The sequence below is a fragment of the Cimex lectularius genome, unplaced genomic scaffold (assembly GCF_000648675.2).
Source record: "Cimex lectularius strain Harlan isolate CLEC.00 unplaced genomic scaffold, Clec_2.1 scaffold13, whole genome shotgun sequence".
Classification (NCBI taxonomy): domain Eukaryota; kingdom Metazoa; phylum Arthropoda; class Insecta; order Hemiptera; family Cimicidae; genus Cimex; species Cimex lectularius.
In genome coordinates, this window is record NW_019392649.1 from 1,175,317 (window position 1) to 1,192,511 (window position 17,195).

General features: G+C 34.7%; 1 protein-coding gene, 1 long non-coding RNA gene and 1 other non-coding gene across 7 annotated transcripts in view; 1 reads left to right on the forward strand and 2 right to left on the reverse strand.

Annotated features, from left to right (window-relative positions):
- Positions 1 to 17,195, reverse strand: part of LOC106664475 — a 177,961-nt gene that overhangs the window by 79,405 nt on the left and 81,361 nt on the right. The window lies entirely within an intron of this gene.
- Positions 1 to 17,195, forward strand: part of LOC106664467 (probable nuclear hormone receptor HR3) — a 132,464-nt gene that overhangs the window by 46,858 nt on the left and 68,411 nt on the right. The window contains exons 1-2 of one of the 5 annotated variants that reach the window (XM_014390173.2): positions 5,486 to 5,710; positions 8,620 to 8,863. The exons of 2 other annotated variants lie outside the window; for them this stretch is intronic. In XM_014390173.2, the coding sequence (XP_014245659.1) occupies positions 8,758 to 8,863 (106 nt within the window). In that variant the 5' untranslated portion in view covers positions 5,486 to 5,710; positions 8,620 to 8,757. Of the gene's footprint in view, positions 1 to 5,485; positions 5,711 to 8,619; positions 8,864 to 17,195 lie in introns of those variants that run through there. 2 more of the 5 variants (XM_014390179.2, XM_024230577.1) reach the window with 2 other exon arrangements.
- Trnan-guu lies at positions 2,131 to 2,203 on the reverse strand. The gene has a single exon. It is a non-coding gene; the product is annotated as a tRNA-Asn (tRNA).

Below are 17,195 nucleotides of genomic sequence, written 5' to 3' on the forward strand. Positions count from 1 at the left end.
TCAACTGAGAGAAACCTAAATACAGAATACAAAGCAAAATTAACAAGAACTAGTTGAGGTTCTAGTAGATACATAGATCCATATTATTTCGTACTAGATAATTTAAATAATCTTTTATTTTTTTGAGATTCCTTTTATTTGGGCTTTTAAATGTGAATAATTACGTTTCTTTTGTCTCTTCAGGTTGATTTTTTTTTTGCTATTTGTATACCTTCTGTATACACACCATTCTGTTTGAAGTTAATTATTCTTTCTATGTAAGGTCTTGGCTGAGATAAAAAAGTCAGGGTCACGAGCGGGATTCGAACCCACGACTTTCGGCTAAATACGCCGCTACTCTACCACTTGAGCTATCGTAACTTCGATCCTCTCGGACACCAACTCTCCATCTCAACCTACAACCGTTCAAATTTTTCCTCTTTTTGCCTTTTTCAAATGCCGTGTAATCAGTATTGGACTATCAGCGACTTATGCACCGGGAGCTGTTTAGTGAAGTGATACTTCTTTTAATTATTAAATATTAATCCATTTACTTTTTATTGGTGAATTGACCAAGCTACTCCTTTCATTGATTATTCCGAGAATCGTGAGATGCGGTCTGGTGTGACGTAGGTGTTAGAAAAACATTTTCTTTATCGTGCCAACGTTTCGATCTTTATTGAGATCATCTTCAGCGCCTGGGATTTACAAACATTGTTTAAATTTAACAAATACTTCTAGGATGTGGAAAAAAAGTGCATTTATACAATGCAAAAAAATATTTTTTTTACATTCAATCAAAGTATTTCTACTCACTCAAAGTGTTTGTTTTCTGCGTAATTGTGTCACAAACTTTGAGTGAGTAGAAATACTTTGATTGAATGTAAAACAAATATTTTTTTGCATTGTATAAATGCACTTTTTTTCCACATCCTACAAGTATTTGTTAAATTTAAACAATGTTTGTAAATCCCAGGCCCTGAAGATGATCTCAATAAAGATCGAAACGTTGGCACGATAAAGAAAATGTTTTTCTAAAACCTAGGTCACACCAGACCGCATCTCTCGATCTCTGAATAATCATCGACTAACGGTCACTAATCACCACAGGTTCGAATCCCGTTCGTGCACTGACTTTTTTTATTTCAGCCAAGACCTTACATAGAAAGAAAAATTAACTGAAAGAACTAACTTGGTCAATTGACCGCCAAAACGTAAACGGATTCTGTTTTAAATTGTGTTTGTTGGCATTTACCATCGAGCATCGAGACTCTCACCATCTTGTCAAGGTGCCAGGTCGATTTTTATCTTTCGAAAGGATTATCTTCGAAAAACCGATTTAACCGACAGGCGGCTGATAAGAAGAAGTAACGGAAGAGGTGAACAGATTGTTCTCCGTCCGTCATCTGCCACTTCAGCTCCCATCCACTTACAATAATATCACGTACATAATTAAATCCCCGGTTACCGTTAATTAAACACGAAATCTGACCGGAAGGCTTAGCCAGGTAGAACACATGTTGCGGGTGGCTCGGGCATATGCTTCATTGTAGAAGTGGTCCCGTTATGTTTTACCCACCCGGGAATATTCAACGAACCACCTTTCCTGAGCTTCTATTAATTTTTTCCCCCTTGAGCTGGAGTGCTCGGGTTTCAGTGGTGTTCGAGAAAATGTTACCTGTTTTTTTTTTCTATGTTTGAAGCAAAACGTCTAGGAAGTAGAGACCCATTCAGTTTTTCTTTTTTATTAATGTTTACGCAACCGGATAAAAGATTTTGATACTTCAATGAACAATATTAACGTTTTCAGGCCGACCTTAAAAAAAATGTCTTTTTATGTAAAACTGTATGATTTAGTCACAAGCATTTCCTTTGAGCCAGATTGCATTTCTAGTAGCTATGGTTACAACTGCATTTATCGTGCTGATAATAAAGCCATAAAATCTGAACAAAGTGTCTGGACGCATGTTCCCTGTTCTAAACTTCTAAACTTTTAAAAACCATAATTCTTCATAAACATCCCTAATAAGTTCGCATTGAACAAGTCTGAGAATATTAATAATCCATTAGATTTCGTTGTCCGATTGACCAAATAACATTTTTCAATCAATTAATGTTTATGTAAGGTATTTGTTGAAATAAAAATACCAGTGTCACGAGCGGGATTCGAACCCAGGACCTTCGGCTAAACACGCCGCTGCTCTACCACTTGAGCTATCGTGACTTCGATCCACTCGGACACCAACTTCCCATCCCGCTCGTGACACTGGCTTTTTTATTTCATCCAATACCTTACCTAAAGATTAATTAATTGAAAGAATAATAATAATATTCCTGTAATTTGAATAGGGATATTAATATTGGGAACGGGAGAACAATATGTTTTGATCGTTTATGTACAAAATGTTTACTACATTTTTATGTTTTGTGTCATAGCATGTTTGTTAAATGACTTTTTTTCTCGTTGCAGGTGAGTTCAGAAGATTTTTCCATGGTTCAAATATTGCATCGTCGATCGAGCGGTCCTTTCTAGCAGGTTTGATCAATAAGTTGCACATATGCAGGCATGGAATTTTGTCACAGTGTTTCAACGATTTTTAACTCAAACCTTGAGTTAAAGATAATTAAAGGCGACACCAAAAATTTACATGCCATCGCAGATCCAACTGAATAGAATGCCAATGATGATAGGATAATGAGATTGCCAATGGCGATGTTAGAAGTCAAAATCAAGAATAATTTTTTACAAGCCCTTTGACACGAAAACATGATTAAACAAAATCGAAATTCATTGTTTGAATCAGCATGCCAAGGCCATAAGTGGGCTGTAGTACAGATGGTGATAATGATCATCATGGTATCATCAAACAGTTCTTATAATAAATATACTATCTAGCTGAATATTAATGAGTAAACCAAAATTGATATCTTCCTACGTACATTTTCTTTATCACAATAATTATTCGTTATTACCATATATTTATTTTATTGCCACAAACAATTTTATACTTTTCTTAAATTTCCTTGGGGCCTGCGAGTTGATGAATGTAGTTTGGTCGTTTCTGACGGACCCGGGTCCGCCTATTCTCGCTTTTTTTGTGTTTTGTTTGTTATCTTACTTAGTCAAGACACATTTTTAACGCATTAATCAAGAAACTTCTTGTGATCTGCACAGCTATGAAATTCTAATTTGGACGTTTCGCACTCTGGTCAGTCTATCCTCTGTAACCACCACTGAAGATTTTCATTCTAATTTGCCCTTAATAGTGAAAATAAAACTATGGATTGGTGAAGTGTACAATCTTACAAGCAGACCTTCGGACTGGGCCATGTTAGTATATTTTCAATTTATCCAAAAGTAATGCTGGTATTTAGCAATCCTGGTCAGTTTTAACTCGCTGTTTTAGTATATCAGATATATTCCAGCATTTAGCCATAGTCACTACGATTTTGCTTAGTAGTTTTTTATTATTTTACTTAGCCAAGACACTTGTTAAAAGCACTTCTTACTGTGGTTTGCACGGTGCAAGCAAGGTTACTTAACTTTGTCGAGTTCCTTTATCGATTGTCCGCTTTTTAGTTGTGCTCTGCTGGTGATGAACCTGTAGTTTGGTCGGTTCCGAATATTCTGGTACGCCAATCCTCGCTGTATCTCCACTACTTATTACAATTCTCACCCAGAGGTGAAAAATAAACCGAAAAACTGGCTATTTTTTTCAAATCACTATTCACAAAAACTATGTGTATTGAGCGGATCATCGAGGCCTGGGTCATTTTAGTCAAATTTTCAATATAACCGGAAGAAACACGATCCTGGTCCTCCTTTACTCGCTGTTTGGTGTATCAGATGCGTTCCAGTATTTCCCAATACTGGGTATAGTTTGTATGTAAAGTCTTGGTTGAAATGAAAAAGTTAGTGTCACGACCGGGATGCGAACCCAGGACCTTTTTCAAAAACACCGAAACCCTGAGTGTTCACATAACACATAAAAAAGTACTACTATCCTGGTCCCCGTTTTGCCAAAGGGTTGATTTCGTAATTTTAGTTAGTCGAGTCCCATTATGGATTATGAATTCCTGTTGAGGTTTGTTGAGTGATAAACCTGTGCAGATGGTCGGGGGTCCGACCATTCTGGTCCGCCTATCCTCGCTGTAGCTACGAGTGTTTCGAATTCTAATTCTCAATCGGAACTGAAAAATAACGCTATAAACTGCCGATTTATTATTACAATAAAAAAACCGCCTAGGCTTTGATCACTATAATAAATTTTCAATTTATCCTGAAGAAATACTGGTAATTTACATCCTGGTCCTCCTCTACTCACTGTATTGGCCTAATTGATTCATCTTATTAAGTACTGTTTTGCTTATTATTTTTATTATTTTACTTAGCCAAGAAACTTTTTAGAAACATTTCTTGTTGAGGTTTACAAATTTATGAACCTATAGTTTGGTCTTATATCCTGGTCAGCTCATACTTGCATTTTTTGTCTTTCACATTTCGCCTTTTTGCTAAAGCGATGATTAGTTTACTTAGTCAAGTCCCCTTCAATCAATTATGAGATTTCTCGTCGAAATCTGATGACGAACCTGTAGTTTGGTTCCGATACCAAATTGAAAATATATGTGTGGTGGTTAGTGCACTCTCAACTGCACAATTACACAGAAGACAAACACTTTGAGCCCGGAAGATGATCTCAATAAAGATCGAAACGTGTGTGGTGATTAGTGACCGTTAATCGATAATTATTCAGAAATCGTGAGATGCGGTCTGGTGTGATGTAGGTTTCAGAAAAACATTTTCTTTATCGTGCCAACGTTTCGATCTTTATTGAGATCATCTTCAAGATAAAGAAAATGTTTTTCTGAAACCTACATCACAACAGACCGCATCTCACGATTTCTGAATAATTATTGAAAATATACTTAATGGTAACAACGATACTTATTTTATGTGCTTATACTGGGAAAACCCTGCTTTATTTAAATTTTATGCTGTATGTATTTAAGCATCAATCTTACTCTCGATAAAGTATGTTAGAAATCTTGTAGTTGAATTGATTTGCATTACTAGCACGCTTAATAAAATGTGTTTCGAGGTCTCTTAAAGTATCTTTTGAAGTTTAATTTTTAAATGATTTTTCTTAAGCGCTTATTCTGGATATGGTTAATAAAGTTTTATGTTCAATGCATTTCAGCATGAATCGGACAATAGACTAGGCTTAAGAGTAGCATGAGTGGTTCGTTTAATAGAGAATTTTAATAAAAATAAAACATTGATAGTCTGACTTACCTGCTTTCTAATTTCGTGAGATTGTAAAACTCATTTAATGGAAGTAATTACTTTCTTTAGTGTCACCTTATTAACAAAGCGAGAATTGGTAGATGTGCACTGGAAAAGAAAGGAGGGAGGCGCGATGAGAAGAGCGAGGGAGATAGAGTGAGACGCCGTCGAGTGGGGGAAGCGGGGGGTCGAGGAGGGGAATCGAAAACTATCATAAAATCAGTGTGTTGCTAGCTCTTCTCCAGTGAGGGTCTCTTATGTTGCTGAAAGTGCCAGGGATCTTAATCGAGCAGTGCCACACAGCCTGTGATCGCGATTCAGCCTCCGTGTCAGTGAAGTGCCTTAGTGATTACTGTGATATGTGATTTGGGAAAGCACAACCAGCGTGTTTCTGTGTCAATCTGAGTTTGTTTTAAATTGGATTTCACCCTCTGATGAATTTGAAAGGTAAATTTTAAAAACGAGACGCTAATTTGAAATTTGTCTTGTCACACTAGGGACACTTCTTCCTCAAAAGTACAAATTTGGTCATCACATTTTTGACATGTAAATTGTGCCCCCTTCTTCTCTCGAGATGCTAAGCAGATAAAATTGATTGGCTTGAAAGAAAGTTATTACATAAGGGTTGGCACAAGGGGGAGGAGTGTTACGTCAGGAAGTAAGAAAGGGGAAATCGCCGAAACTGCTTCGTCCCGTTTCATTCCCATCTCACGACCTGGAGTTTCGAAATTTTCGCCGGTCGGAAAAAAAAGGTTCGAGGAACGAAAAACGAATTGCTCAAAAAAAGAAAAAATCCTCAATTTCGGATGAGACAGAAGTAGACAAGATGTTGGTCGGTCTGCGAATAGATTAACTCATGTTAGACTGATCACCAGCGAGAATATACGGACCCAGAAAGGTGATCCGTGTCGATCAGTCATCAACAGATTGTTATTGCACAGTAGCAAAGAACACTCAATTCTGAAAATTTCTAATTTAATCAGCATTAAGCAAAATATATGCGATTTTGCTCCTTTCTCTCCTGTTAGGAAAAGTCATACCAGTTTAACCAGTATTACCACGATAACTAAAATTCGAGAGAAACTAAGAATTTTGACCAAATTCTAATTGCTTAAGGAATAGGGAGGAGTTTTAACCCTTGTCAAATTCCGCAAATTTATTCGCAAAATGCATGTATATTAAAATTTTTTGATCTAGCCATTTACTTTCTACTCAATTCAGAAATTTGAATTTCAAGATTAGTCAAGATCAACTATGCATTCAAATGTGATTTGTCCTAATATAAATCGCACAGTAACAAAATGTTGCTTGAGCTTTCTGAGCATTTTTGGTTGCTTTTTGTTGTTTACGATTAGGATGACTGAAGACCGAAGGAATCAGAGAAATTTGGCAAAATTTCAATTTTGGAAAGATTGATTGATTTATAAAACCTCGTATAAGGTTTGCTCAATTTGGAGAACACGTGTATCACATTTTTTTTAATTTAGCCGATAAAATTCTAATTTTTCTTTTTGACCTTTCGTTTATTATCCTTTCTACTTTTCAAAAAGGCAGTCTGCTCGGAATGATTTGTCCTTCTTCAGGATCAACTAGGGTGTTCAAAAGTAAAACATGAAAATGTTGATTCTGTATATTTTTCATTTTTTAGTCTATTTAACAGATTTTTTTATCTAGTTCACCATCCAAAGGAAATTTCTGAAAATATATTAAAATTTTGTCGTTGTGCTATTTTTGTATACAATTTTATTCGATTTCTCTCAAAATTTATTCCACTTTAGTATTTCCTAACTCTAACTTTAAATTGTTAAAAAAACATTCCTTTTTTCTTTGTGAGCAGTTTTAAAATATTCACCTAGATATGTTTAAAACAATGGTCGGTTGTTATTTGGTGACGAGTGGTTTTTAAGGATGATTTGTGCGAAAATTTGTTACTTCGTTGATTAGTATTGATATCCGGCTATCAGTGGATCCGCTTGGGCTCGCTCTTTTAATTAGACTGGATTTTATACGCTTCGACAGGTTTAGATTGACTTATGGACGATTAGCGCAAATATACGGTACCACTGATCAGTATGCAAAACGTAATGTAATCCGATATTTGATATACTGATTTATGTGTCGATTTTTCTCTACTTCCAGGGTTATTTCTGCCGTTTATATAATTGTCAAATTAGTTTTTTTTTTTTAACAAATTGGGAAGTAAAATAAATGATTCAGTGAGGTTATTTTCAATCTTTGAACTAGTTTCTAGTTGAGGAATCTCCTCTGGCTCCTAATCGGGGATTTGGTTTAGCGTGAGCCCAATCACTTTTCTAGGAAGGATCATTAATCCAGATCAGTGTAATTTGGCTTTTGAAGATAACTGGAAACATTACAATATTCACTTTTGTTTTTATTCGTACAGATAAACGGGATAAGTATCAACAGGTAGTTCTTCTGGTAAATCAACTTTCAGAATTTCTTTCCGAACAATAGCAGCAGCAATTTTAAAATTGTCAGTATTATCAAAAATATAGTTTATTTGGTTTGGGATGTGATATTTAATAATTGTCAAAAATCTAACTATTACATTGGGTTTTGTTGTATTGCTAACCCAGCTTATATCCCTGACAATGAAGAGGGCAAAGTGCCGAAATTCGTGACAGGCTGAAGCAGAGAGGATGGCAAGTTTCAATATGCTGCTTGAAACGTTATTATCCATTCTGGTCTTCCTATACTGCTGTTCCGATTTCTTGAAGTTTGTTGGATTTCTTCTTGAGATCTGTGGAGTGATGGACCTGCAGTTTGGACCATGATTTTCCTATTCTCGCTCTTTTTTCTCCTTCTTTAGGTTGTATCTTCTTGAGATTTCCGCGATGATGGACCTAAGGTTTAGATCTTATCTTCTTAATCTCGCTGACTCGGTTTCCTGAAACTTGTTAGATTTCTTCTTGAGATCTGCCAGGTGTTGGACCTCCAGTTTGGACACTGATTTTCCTATCCTCGCTCTTCTTGGTCTGCTTCTTTAGGCTGTATGTTATTTTTGCACATATGTCCAGTCATAAGTTTGTAAAATGTGTTTGTTTTTTTAATGGCATTTTGCAATTAACCTAATTATTTGTAATAATAAAAATTTTCATCTCAGTTTGCTTATGTTTATGTTAGTTGACTTGAAGTTGTTGTGTATTTTTATAGCTTATTTGATCTAATTTACATTCTAAATTACATCATAAAACCATAATTAACTAGTCGTATGTGATTCGGTTGGTGGTTAGTTCGAGAGTCGATCGGAAACCGCATAGCCTCGCGTTTATCCACAAGCCCCCCCAAATGTGTGACTTGACAAATTTTAAGTTGGTTGGATCTGGGTTTCACAGCTCGCTCCGAGAGGCCTCGACGATGATCTTCCGAGTGTGTTGAATCATGTGTTGTTCTCCATGGGATGCTAGCGCCTACATGGATGAGACATAGCCCAAAATCAAAATCGACAGTGCCACGTTTCCATCGAGTTGAAAATGTTCGAAATGTGGAATACGGTCAGCTCCAAGCTCGACTCTGACCAGGAATCCGAGAGCCCGCACAATGCCCAACAGCCGCACACATCCTCAGGATCGATAAAAGGTACTAAAATTCGGATTTGTCCTAACGGCAGATTCATTTAACTCTCTACTCGCCGGGTAATCGCGGTCAATTTTTTTGTCTACTTCCATCCCACGATATCGTGTGCGTAAACACGACCCACTTTCGTAGATCTTAAGGAGAATATTATCTCCGCATAAAACTGGTTTCGATTTTAAATTCCATGACGGATTTTACGATTTTTATAAACTAAATACAAGGAAATGAAAGGCTTCGGTAAAATGGTTAAACACACTTTCTTATAATAGGCATACCTTTCTCCTATTATTCCCAAGAAACTTCCGACAAATGTTATAATAGGGCTATAAATTTAGGGTTTAAAGCTTAAAGGGCCTTAAAAGGAAACTGTCGTTTCTTGGTGAAAAGTATTAAACTTTGAATTATACTTAAGCAGGTAAAATCCTTTCACGAACTATTTATAACTTTAATTAGACAATGGGATTTCTCATATTGAATGAACATGCTGCAGGAGTGCGTACTTTTAGAAAACTCATATTCTCATATATGTACTAATTTTTATGTAATGTCTTAATTGAGATGAAAAAGTTAGTGTCACGAGCGGATTTCGAACCCACGACCTTCGGCTCAATACGCCGTTGCTCAACCACTTGAGCTATTGTGACTTGGATTAATGAAAAATATATATACATTTTTTAAAGAAAACGTTTTCTTCACAACTTATTTATTTTATTAGCATTAATGTGCTCAATTTATTTAATAAAATGTTATTTTTTAAGGAGAAAAGCATTGAGAATCTATGCATAAATATATTTTTTAATAATAATAATTTTTTTAAGTTTTAAGACAGACAAACTACATTGGTCATCACGCTCTCTCTTTCTTAGCTTTGTATTTCTTTTCTTATCTTTTTCGCATTTTAAACCTAAATTACTAATTATGTTTTAAGATATAACGTTAACCAGCTCTCCCTTTCCTTTATTCTCTTTGTACCTCAGGGCTTCGACAATCATGGACAGAAAAACACAAATAGCAAAACAAAAGCACAGAAACTCAGTGACAGGATAAAAACATGATAGTCTGGTTAGCATTTACATTACTGCAGAGTGCTCGATATTCCTAGGGGTTATTGGGGAAGCCTGCCATTCACGCTGATAAATTACATTTATTCACACTACCTCGGAGTTTATTTATTTAGAAATCGTGAGATGCGTCTGGTGTGATGTAGGTTTCAGAAAAACATTTTCTTTATCGTGCCAACGTTTCGATCTTTATTGAGATCATCTTCAGGGCTCAAAGTGTTTGTCTTCTGTGTAATTGTGCCATTCTTGCGTGTCGTGTCGAGAGTATTCGATAATCCGCGAGATTATTATGGAATAAGAGCCTCCCAATTCATGCAAATAAATTAGATTTGCACATTCATTCACCCTAGTAATAACAATGTTATAAATATAATCATTATTTTCATTATATTATATGAACTGGCTCTATACAACGAAGCCTTCTAATACAATATACAGAAATTTTTTTTAGTGTGTTGTTCAAAAAGTAAAATAGTTTATCCACAATGGTAAATTTTAATACAAATTTCACGATCTAGAAGGAAGTTCCCTTTATAACAGTATTTATGTACTTAATTACATTTTCTCAATCAAATTTTTCGTTTGCCTAAAACATTCTACTATAGCTTATCCATTCATTGTGGATTTTTTCAAGCTTATATGTTAATAGATATTATGGCGATTTAGTTATCCAATTTTAGAGTTTATGTTGACCAGTTATGCCCATCGGAAAGAAAAGATCTTTTTTTTGGTGTGTGAGTGTGCCATCGATTAGCATAATTACACTCTATTATTTGCAAGAAAAATCGTGTTTCAGGGTTTTTCTGTATTTAGTCATTTATTTCCCATCCAATGATATCATAAGATCAAACATCTTAAAAAATGTGAAACATCTTGGAAAAATGTATTTAAACTGAGAAGGCTGATCAATCGCCAAAGAAAATATTAATCTTGGAAAAATAATTATATTATATTATTTATTAATAATAATCAGAAATCGTGAGATGCGATCTGGTCCAGACTGAATAATTATCGATTAACGGTCACTAATCACCACACACATCTTGGAAAAAGCTAAAAAAACATAAAAACACCGAACTATTTATAAATTACGCTTAATTATAAAATGAAAGGGGAAATATTTATTAAATCTTGCAATATTTTTATACGTGCAGTGTCAGGAGGTTATATAAGAATTTTTGTCAAACATTAATAGTAGATAAATTAGTTTTAAAAATAGAGGTGAAGTAGAAAAAAATAGTAAAAATATCCCCAAAATTTTCATTTCGATTTAATTATAACAGACATGCACTTGTTAGGTTTTCAAAACAATGTTAAATTGTTTTTCCCCATTTGTTCTGCTGGATGATAAACCTATTGTTTGATATTACTTATCCTGGTCTGTCTATCATAAATTAACAAAAATAAGTGAGGAAAGCCAAACTGATGATTGGTAAATATCAAACAATACAATTAACAATAAGTTACATTTAATTTTATTTTGATAATTAAATAATTTTTTGTATGTGAAATTTTCAATATTTAACATGGTCCTAATGCCACATTATATTTTTTTATCTTTTAACATTTTATTACTTCGTTCTTATGTTATGCCCACTTTTATGATAAACCATCATAAAAATGATCACGTGTGAGATAAGCTTTAAATAAAACTTATATTTGTTCTATTTTTTCCAAATTAATTTTTACTCCTTTATTTGTCGTATTTAGTATCGTAGTATTTTCCAAAAAAAGTTTACAAATTTGAATGTAACTACTGTATTTTTCGTTTTATCTATCAATGGGATTCTTTTCAAAATCTATTACTTCTACTGATGTCAAAATCTGAAATCTTACTGGTAAAACGTTGTGAAAAAGAAAAAAAAGAAATGAAAGGCTAGGTTAAAATTACGGCATATTAATACTGTCTCGTTTATCCTTTTTATGACGTATTCCTTTAGAATTGAGCTATTTTATGAAAAAGAGTCAAAAATTAATATGAAACAGATTAAAGTAGAATTTGTCTTTGAATTATATATACACAGCTCTATACAGTTATTTATTTACTTTTATTTTGTTTTTTAAATTAACTCGAAAGTAAAACGTATATTGAATTTTTACGAGAGTTCGCTACAGCAGAGGTCAAACGAACCCTCGGGGTGTCGGTGGTTTTGAAAAAACGCCCATCGATTGCACAGCAGCTGGATTCGAACCCGGGACCTTTATCTTACAGTGACGAGCGCCATGCCAACGCCTAAACCGTTGCAGCCACCATATGCTGTATGATGAAACTGGAATTTTTTTTTACAAAGAAATATCGTGTGCATTTCCATTTGACGCCTGCGGGATGATTTACAATATGATTGTTTTCGGTCATTTTCTTTCGCCATTTCTTGCTTGTCGGTCTTGTTTAGTCGCCTGCTTATATCCCAGACAGCTTATAAGATAGCGAATAGCCAAAACGCGTATTTTAGACCAAAAAACGAGGATAAGCCAAAAGGAACTTACAGAACTGAAAATAGAATATTATTAAATGATGATGGAATTGATATTTGCTTTGTCTTTGAGAGAGATCAGCGTCTAAAATAAGGCAAGGATAATAAAATAAGAATAATAGAAGTATCTAATATATCAAAGAATCTGGGATCCGATTTTTAGTTAAACGGGTCGTTTTTACTTGGTTATAGAAAATTGGTAAACTGCTAATGCAAGGTATTACAAGTTTTTCTGCTAACGTGACCGTTTTGAAGTCATTTTTTTTATATAAAACAGTGTATAAAGAATCGGACAAAACGGAAAGAAAGATCGTTCAGTCAGCTATCTACATTTCCGACCGAATCTGATTTCGGCCGTCGAGACGTCTTCAGTTGAAGCTGCATCGCGATGCACCGTGCACCCTATTGATTAAAGGGCTTGACGCTGGCGCTGTGAGGAGCTTGAAAACCACCTCGGTCCTTCTTCACTTGGATTTCACCTCGTTTACTCTACGGTAAAAAAAGGATAACATATCATTGGAAAAGGCGAATCCCGTATGGGCGAAGCCCGTCTCGCTTTTACGCAACACAACCCAGTCTGGTACCTCCCTCTGACGCAATAGAGAAAGTTCGCAACCATGGGGGCTCTCCACTACTGGACGGAATCGGCTCTTTCAAATTTATGCTCACCTAGCTAATAACAATAATTGCAACTTCTAAAAATTATACTTAGAAAATTTATGACTTAGTAATGTGACTTACACATAGGACTTTGACAATACCGTAAAACCTCAATACTGAAACATTTTTTTATCTTCTAGCTTTTTATGGGTTATTAAAATCTCGAAAATATCGACACAGAAAAAAATTAAAGCAAATTAAACACAAATTATGATGATATACTTGCAAGTTATTTTACGGCTTAACAATACTACAGTCCAACCTGGAATCATTCAATTAATTTCTAGATTTTTGGGGTTCTTATAAGTCCTATCAATACAGGAAAAAATCAAAGGAAGTGACAAGCTAAACACAAATTGTGGTGATTATATCTAGCAGACTTCCTTAGAAAATTGCTTAGAACCGAAAATTGCTTCTGATAGAATACTGCGTCTATACCGGAGATTTGATCACTTTTCCAAATTTCCCGCGCAATTTTAACTACAATTTTCTAAGAAGGAATCAATTAACATTGTTTTAAACGGTAAAACCGTAACCAATTTCTTGTCATACCTTGATCTCTTTTCGCAGGATTTGAATAGACTTGATAGTTTGTTAGGTCGTTGATTTCTGTTCTTGGTTTGAACATGTATTTAGCATTTGGGATTTTAAAAAAATCTACAACATTCTTCAAACTAAAAAAACTGAGTTCTCAAATTTTAAAAAAGTACCATAATTCGTAGTGGATGATATTTGTTTTGAGTTTTCGAGATAGTTTCACGACCGTGTGACTAAGTCGGCTTATGATTGTTTAATCGCCCTTCTTGGAGGTCGTAAATAATTCTATTTAATGAGCTTTTTTTTTCCAAAAGTGTGAAACGTTTATCAAAGTGAATTTGTATCAGTTGATTTTAATTTTCTGTACTTTTTGCACCAGGGCTTTTGTGTTCAATACACGGCAGGAGGCTTTTGTTTATTAATTTTTCAAACCGGCAGTATGCATGACACTGAATACCTGCTTATGCAGCACGACACAATAAACTAATTAACATACTGAGAAAATTGGTCGTTAAAAGCTTTAAAGAAAATTCAGAATATTAGGCTATTCGGGGAATACCAAAAATATATAAGACGAAATAAGTACATTATATAAGTAGAAAATTTTATATTGTAACAAATACTTAAATATATATTACATTTTGCTAGATAGCTAAACTAAAAACTCCAATAGTAATCTTCTCTTATAGAAAAAATTTGTTTTTTTTATTCATAAATTTTTTATTAATTCTATTTTAAAAAATTAATCAATAAATTCACTATTTTTCGTGGTCCGCTTGACCAATTAATATCGTTCAATTAATTAAGGTTTTTAGTTGAGATAAAAAAGTCAGTGTCACGAGCGGGATTCGAACCCTCGACCGTAGGCTTGATACGCCGCTACTCTACCACTTGAGCTATCGTGACTTCGTTCACTTGAAGTCTTGTCTTCTTCATCACAACTAAAAACCTTAATTAATTTAATCAAAGAAATTAACCAATTCATAATGTCTTAGCTATTTTTGAACATTTTTCGGTATTATCCTCCAGGTTTTGATGTGAAAGTCGTGTTTTAGCACTTAGGTTAGTTGTGTGCCTCTCCCTGCTTATACCCTGACTGATCATTGAACATAGCAATACGAATGCGCGCCTAACCGACCAAAACTACACTGAGAGGTAAAACAGTGGCCACCCTTAATATTTTAAATTATTTCTAAGAGATTGATTATCTTACAACAATATTTGGTCCGTTTTAAGGGATAGAGGTAAATAAAACACAGATAAAATCTCCCAATTGTGTTTACAATTGAATTTTGTAAATAAATTTTTGAATAGTCGAAATCCCTTCTTTGTTGGTTTTTCTGCAAAGCTAATTTCTAACGTTACAGTGGTTTGGTTTTTTTTTTCAAGTTTAACCATTTTTAAGTGTCAAATTTGTTTGAGTGATGGTTTTAAGTGATACAAATTCGGCTAGAATCATTGTTGGAAGATGGAAGAAGGCAAGCATATATGGCACATTCCCAGAACAAAACTCCGAAGGGTCTTCCATCGCTACCAAGAGATAGTGGAAGTTAATCAAGAAGGCATGGATCAAGTCGCCATCGTGTCACATTTCAGAGAGATGATTGTTTTCTTGTTTCGAATGCACCCCTAAATCGACATCCTGCCGCTGTTCAGATCAAGCACAACTTCAACACGTTAGAAATGTTAATGACAGTCTACCCAATGTAAGGCGAAGACTTTCTAAAGCCGGATTACGCGCGAAAAGGCCTGCCACTGGTCCAGACTTTTTGACAAGACACAAAACAGCTCGGTTAAATTTCGAAAGAAATTACATCCATTGGTCTGAGCAAGATTGAACTAAAATCTTGTTTTCGGATGAGTCGAGGTTTTGGTTGAGGTCTTCTGACACCCGAGAGAGGTCTCGACAGGATATATATATATATATATATATATATATCCACAACATTTTAACTCCGGAGAAACTATGGAGGTTGTAGTTTTACGGTTTGGGTTCCATTTGTATGGAAGGTCGCAAAAACTTCATCTTCATCGAGAGTTCCATACATTGAAGATTCCTGGTATGTACTTATTGGCATTGGTTTTGTTTTTATGCGTGGCAATGCAAGACCCCACTCAGCTACGATCGTTGGTAACTACTTAGAACGGGCTTCAATTCAATGTTTGCAGTGGCCAGCATGTAGTCCCTACAAAAACCGTATCGAACACTTTGGAACGAGTTGTCAAAAAGTCGCCCAGTGATGCCAGAGAATTTGTAGGTCTTACGAATGGTGTTCTTGGAAGAGTATAAAAATATTCCACAGCACTTCATTCAAAACCTCATAAAATCGATGTCATATCGAACGCAAAAGGAGGAAACAATCCGTACTGAATTGAATATTTTCTTATTGTTTCCATAGCAACATAATTGGTAAATTAATTAATCTTTATGTAAGGTATTGTTGAGATAAAAAAGTCAGTGTCACGAGTAGGATTGAGGATGGTTACAATCGGAAACGACCAAAAGTTACATGTCTATCACTCATCAGACTCAGGAAATTCTAAATAAATCAACTCAGTATTATACAATTATATTAATAATATAACGAGTTAATAATAACTATAGTTTAATTTAAATCCTGGAAACATGCGAAGAAATCAATTTCGAAATGCTCTTCACCAGTTAAAAATCATGAGAAGATGCCAATTTGAACAAATATTAAGTAAGTAGGAAATTACTATAAACTGAAAAAAAGAATCAAAGGTTAACAGTCTGTTGTAACAAAAACCATACTCTATTTTAACTTTTAATTTACTACATAATATTAACTGGTATCTTAACCGAAATCCGTTGGTTCTTCTAAGAGTAACGTTAAATTCAGAAGATATAAGAGAGGGACAGAGGAGCTAGTTGGACATAGGAAGGGAGGAGAGCTTTTACTGCAGAAGATAACGTTATGAAAAAGGCAAAGGTTGTTGAACTCTTGCAGCTAGGCTCGTCAGTTTTTATTGTAAAAGATCAGCCGTATAAAGGGATGATTAATTTATAATCTTCAATTATACCGTACAATTAGGCCCATAAACTGACAAATGTTTTCTTTTAAATAAATTGTTCATCGAAGAATGGAAAAATTGGAATTTTTATATTTCAATTTGTACAAATTGTAAACCCTTGGATGATTCGCATTAGTCAAATGTTAAGAAAACGTAGACACAAAATGAACCGGATAACTAGCTAAACGTTCTTCCATCTAAAATTGTCTGTCAGGGTTATAAGCAGGGTATGGCGCCGACACAAACGCAGTGGTTAAGATCGTTTAGTGCCAAAACTTTTAATTGAGAGAGGTTTTTTTGCCGGCAAACCGTTCGAAAGACGATAAAAGTACAGAATATGCATCTTCTGGCTTCTCGCCATCTTCAGTAGTGGGTTAGTCTCATAATTATCAAATATGTTTAAGGTGGACTAGATTAAATAATACAACGGACAAACCCAGCACTGTGGATTTGTTTAACCGAGCAATATGATGGAAGGCCAAAATGATCCGTCAAAAGTAGTAAATTTTTGCTGTAATTGTGTTTTAAAATAGCCCACTTAAAAAAATTTGATTTGAAAGGTTTTTTTGT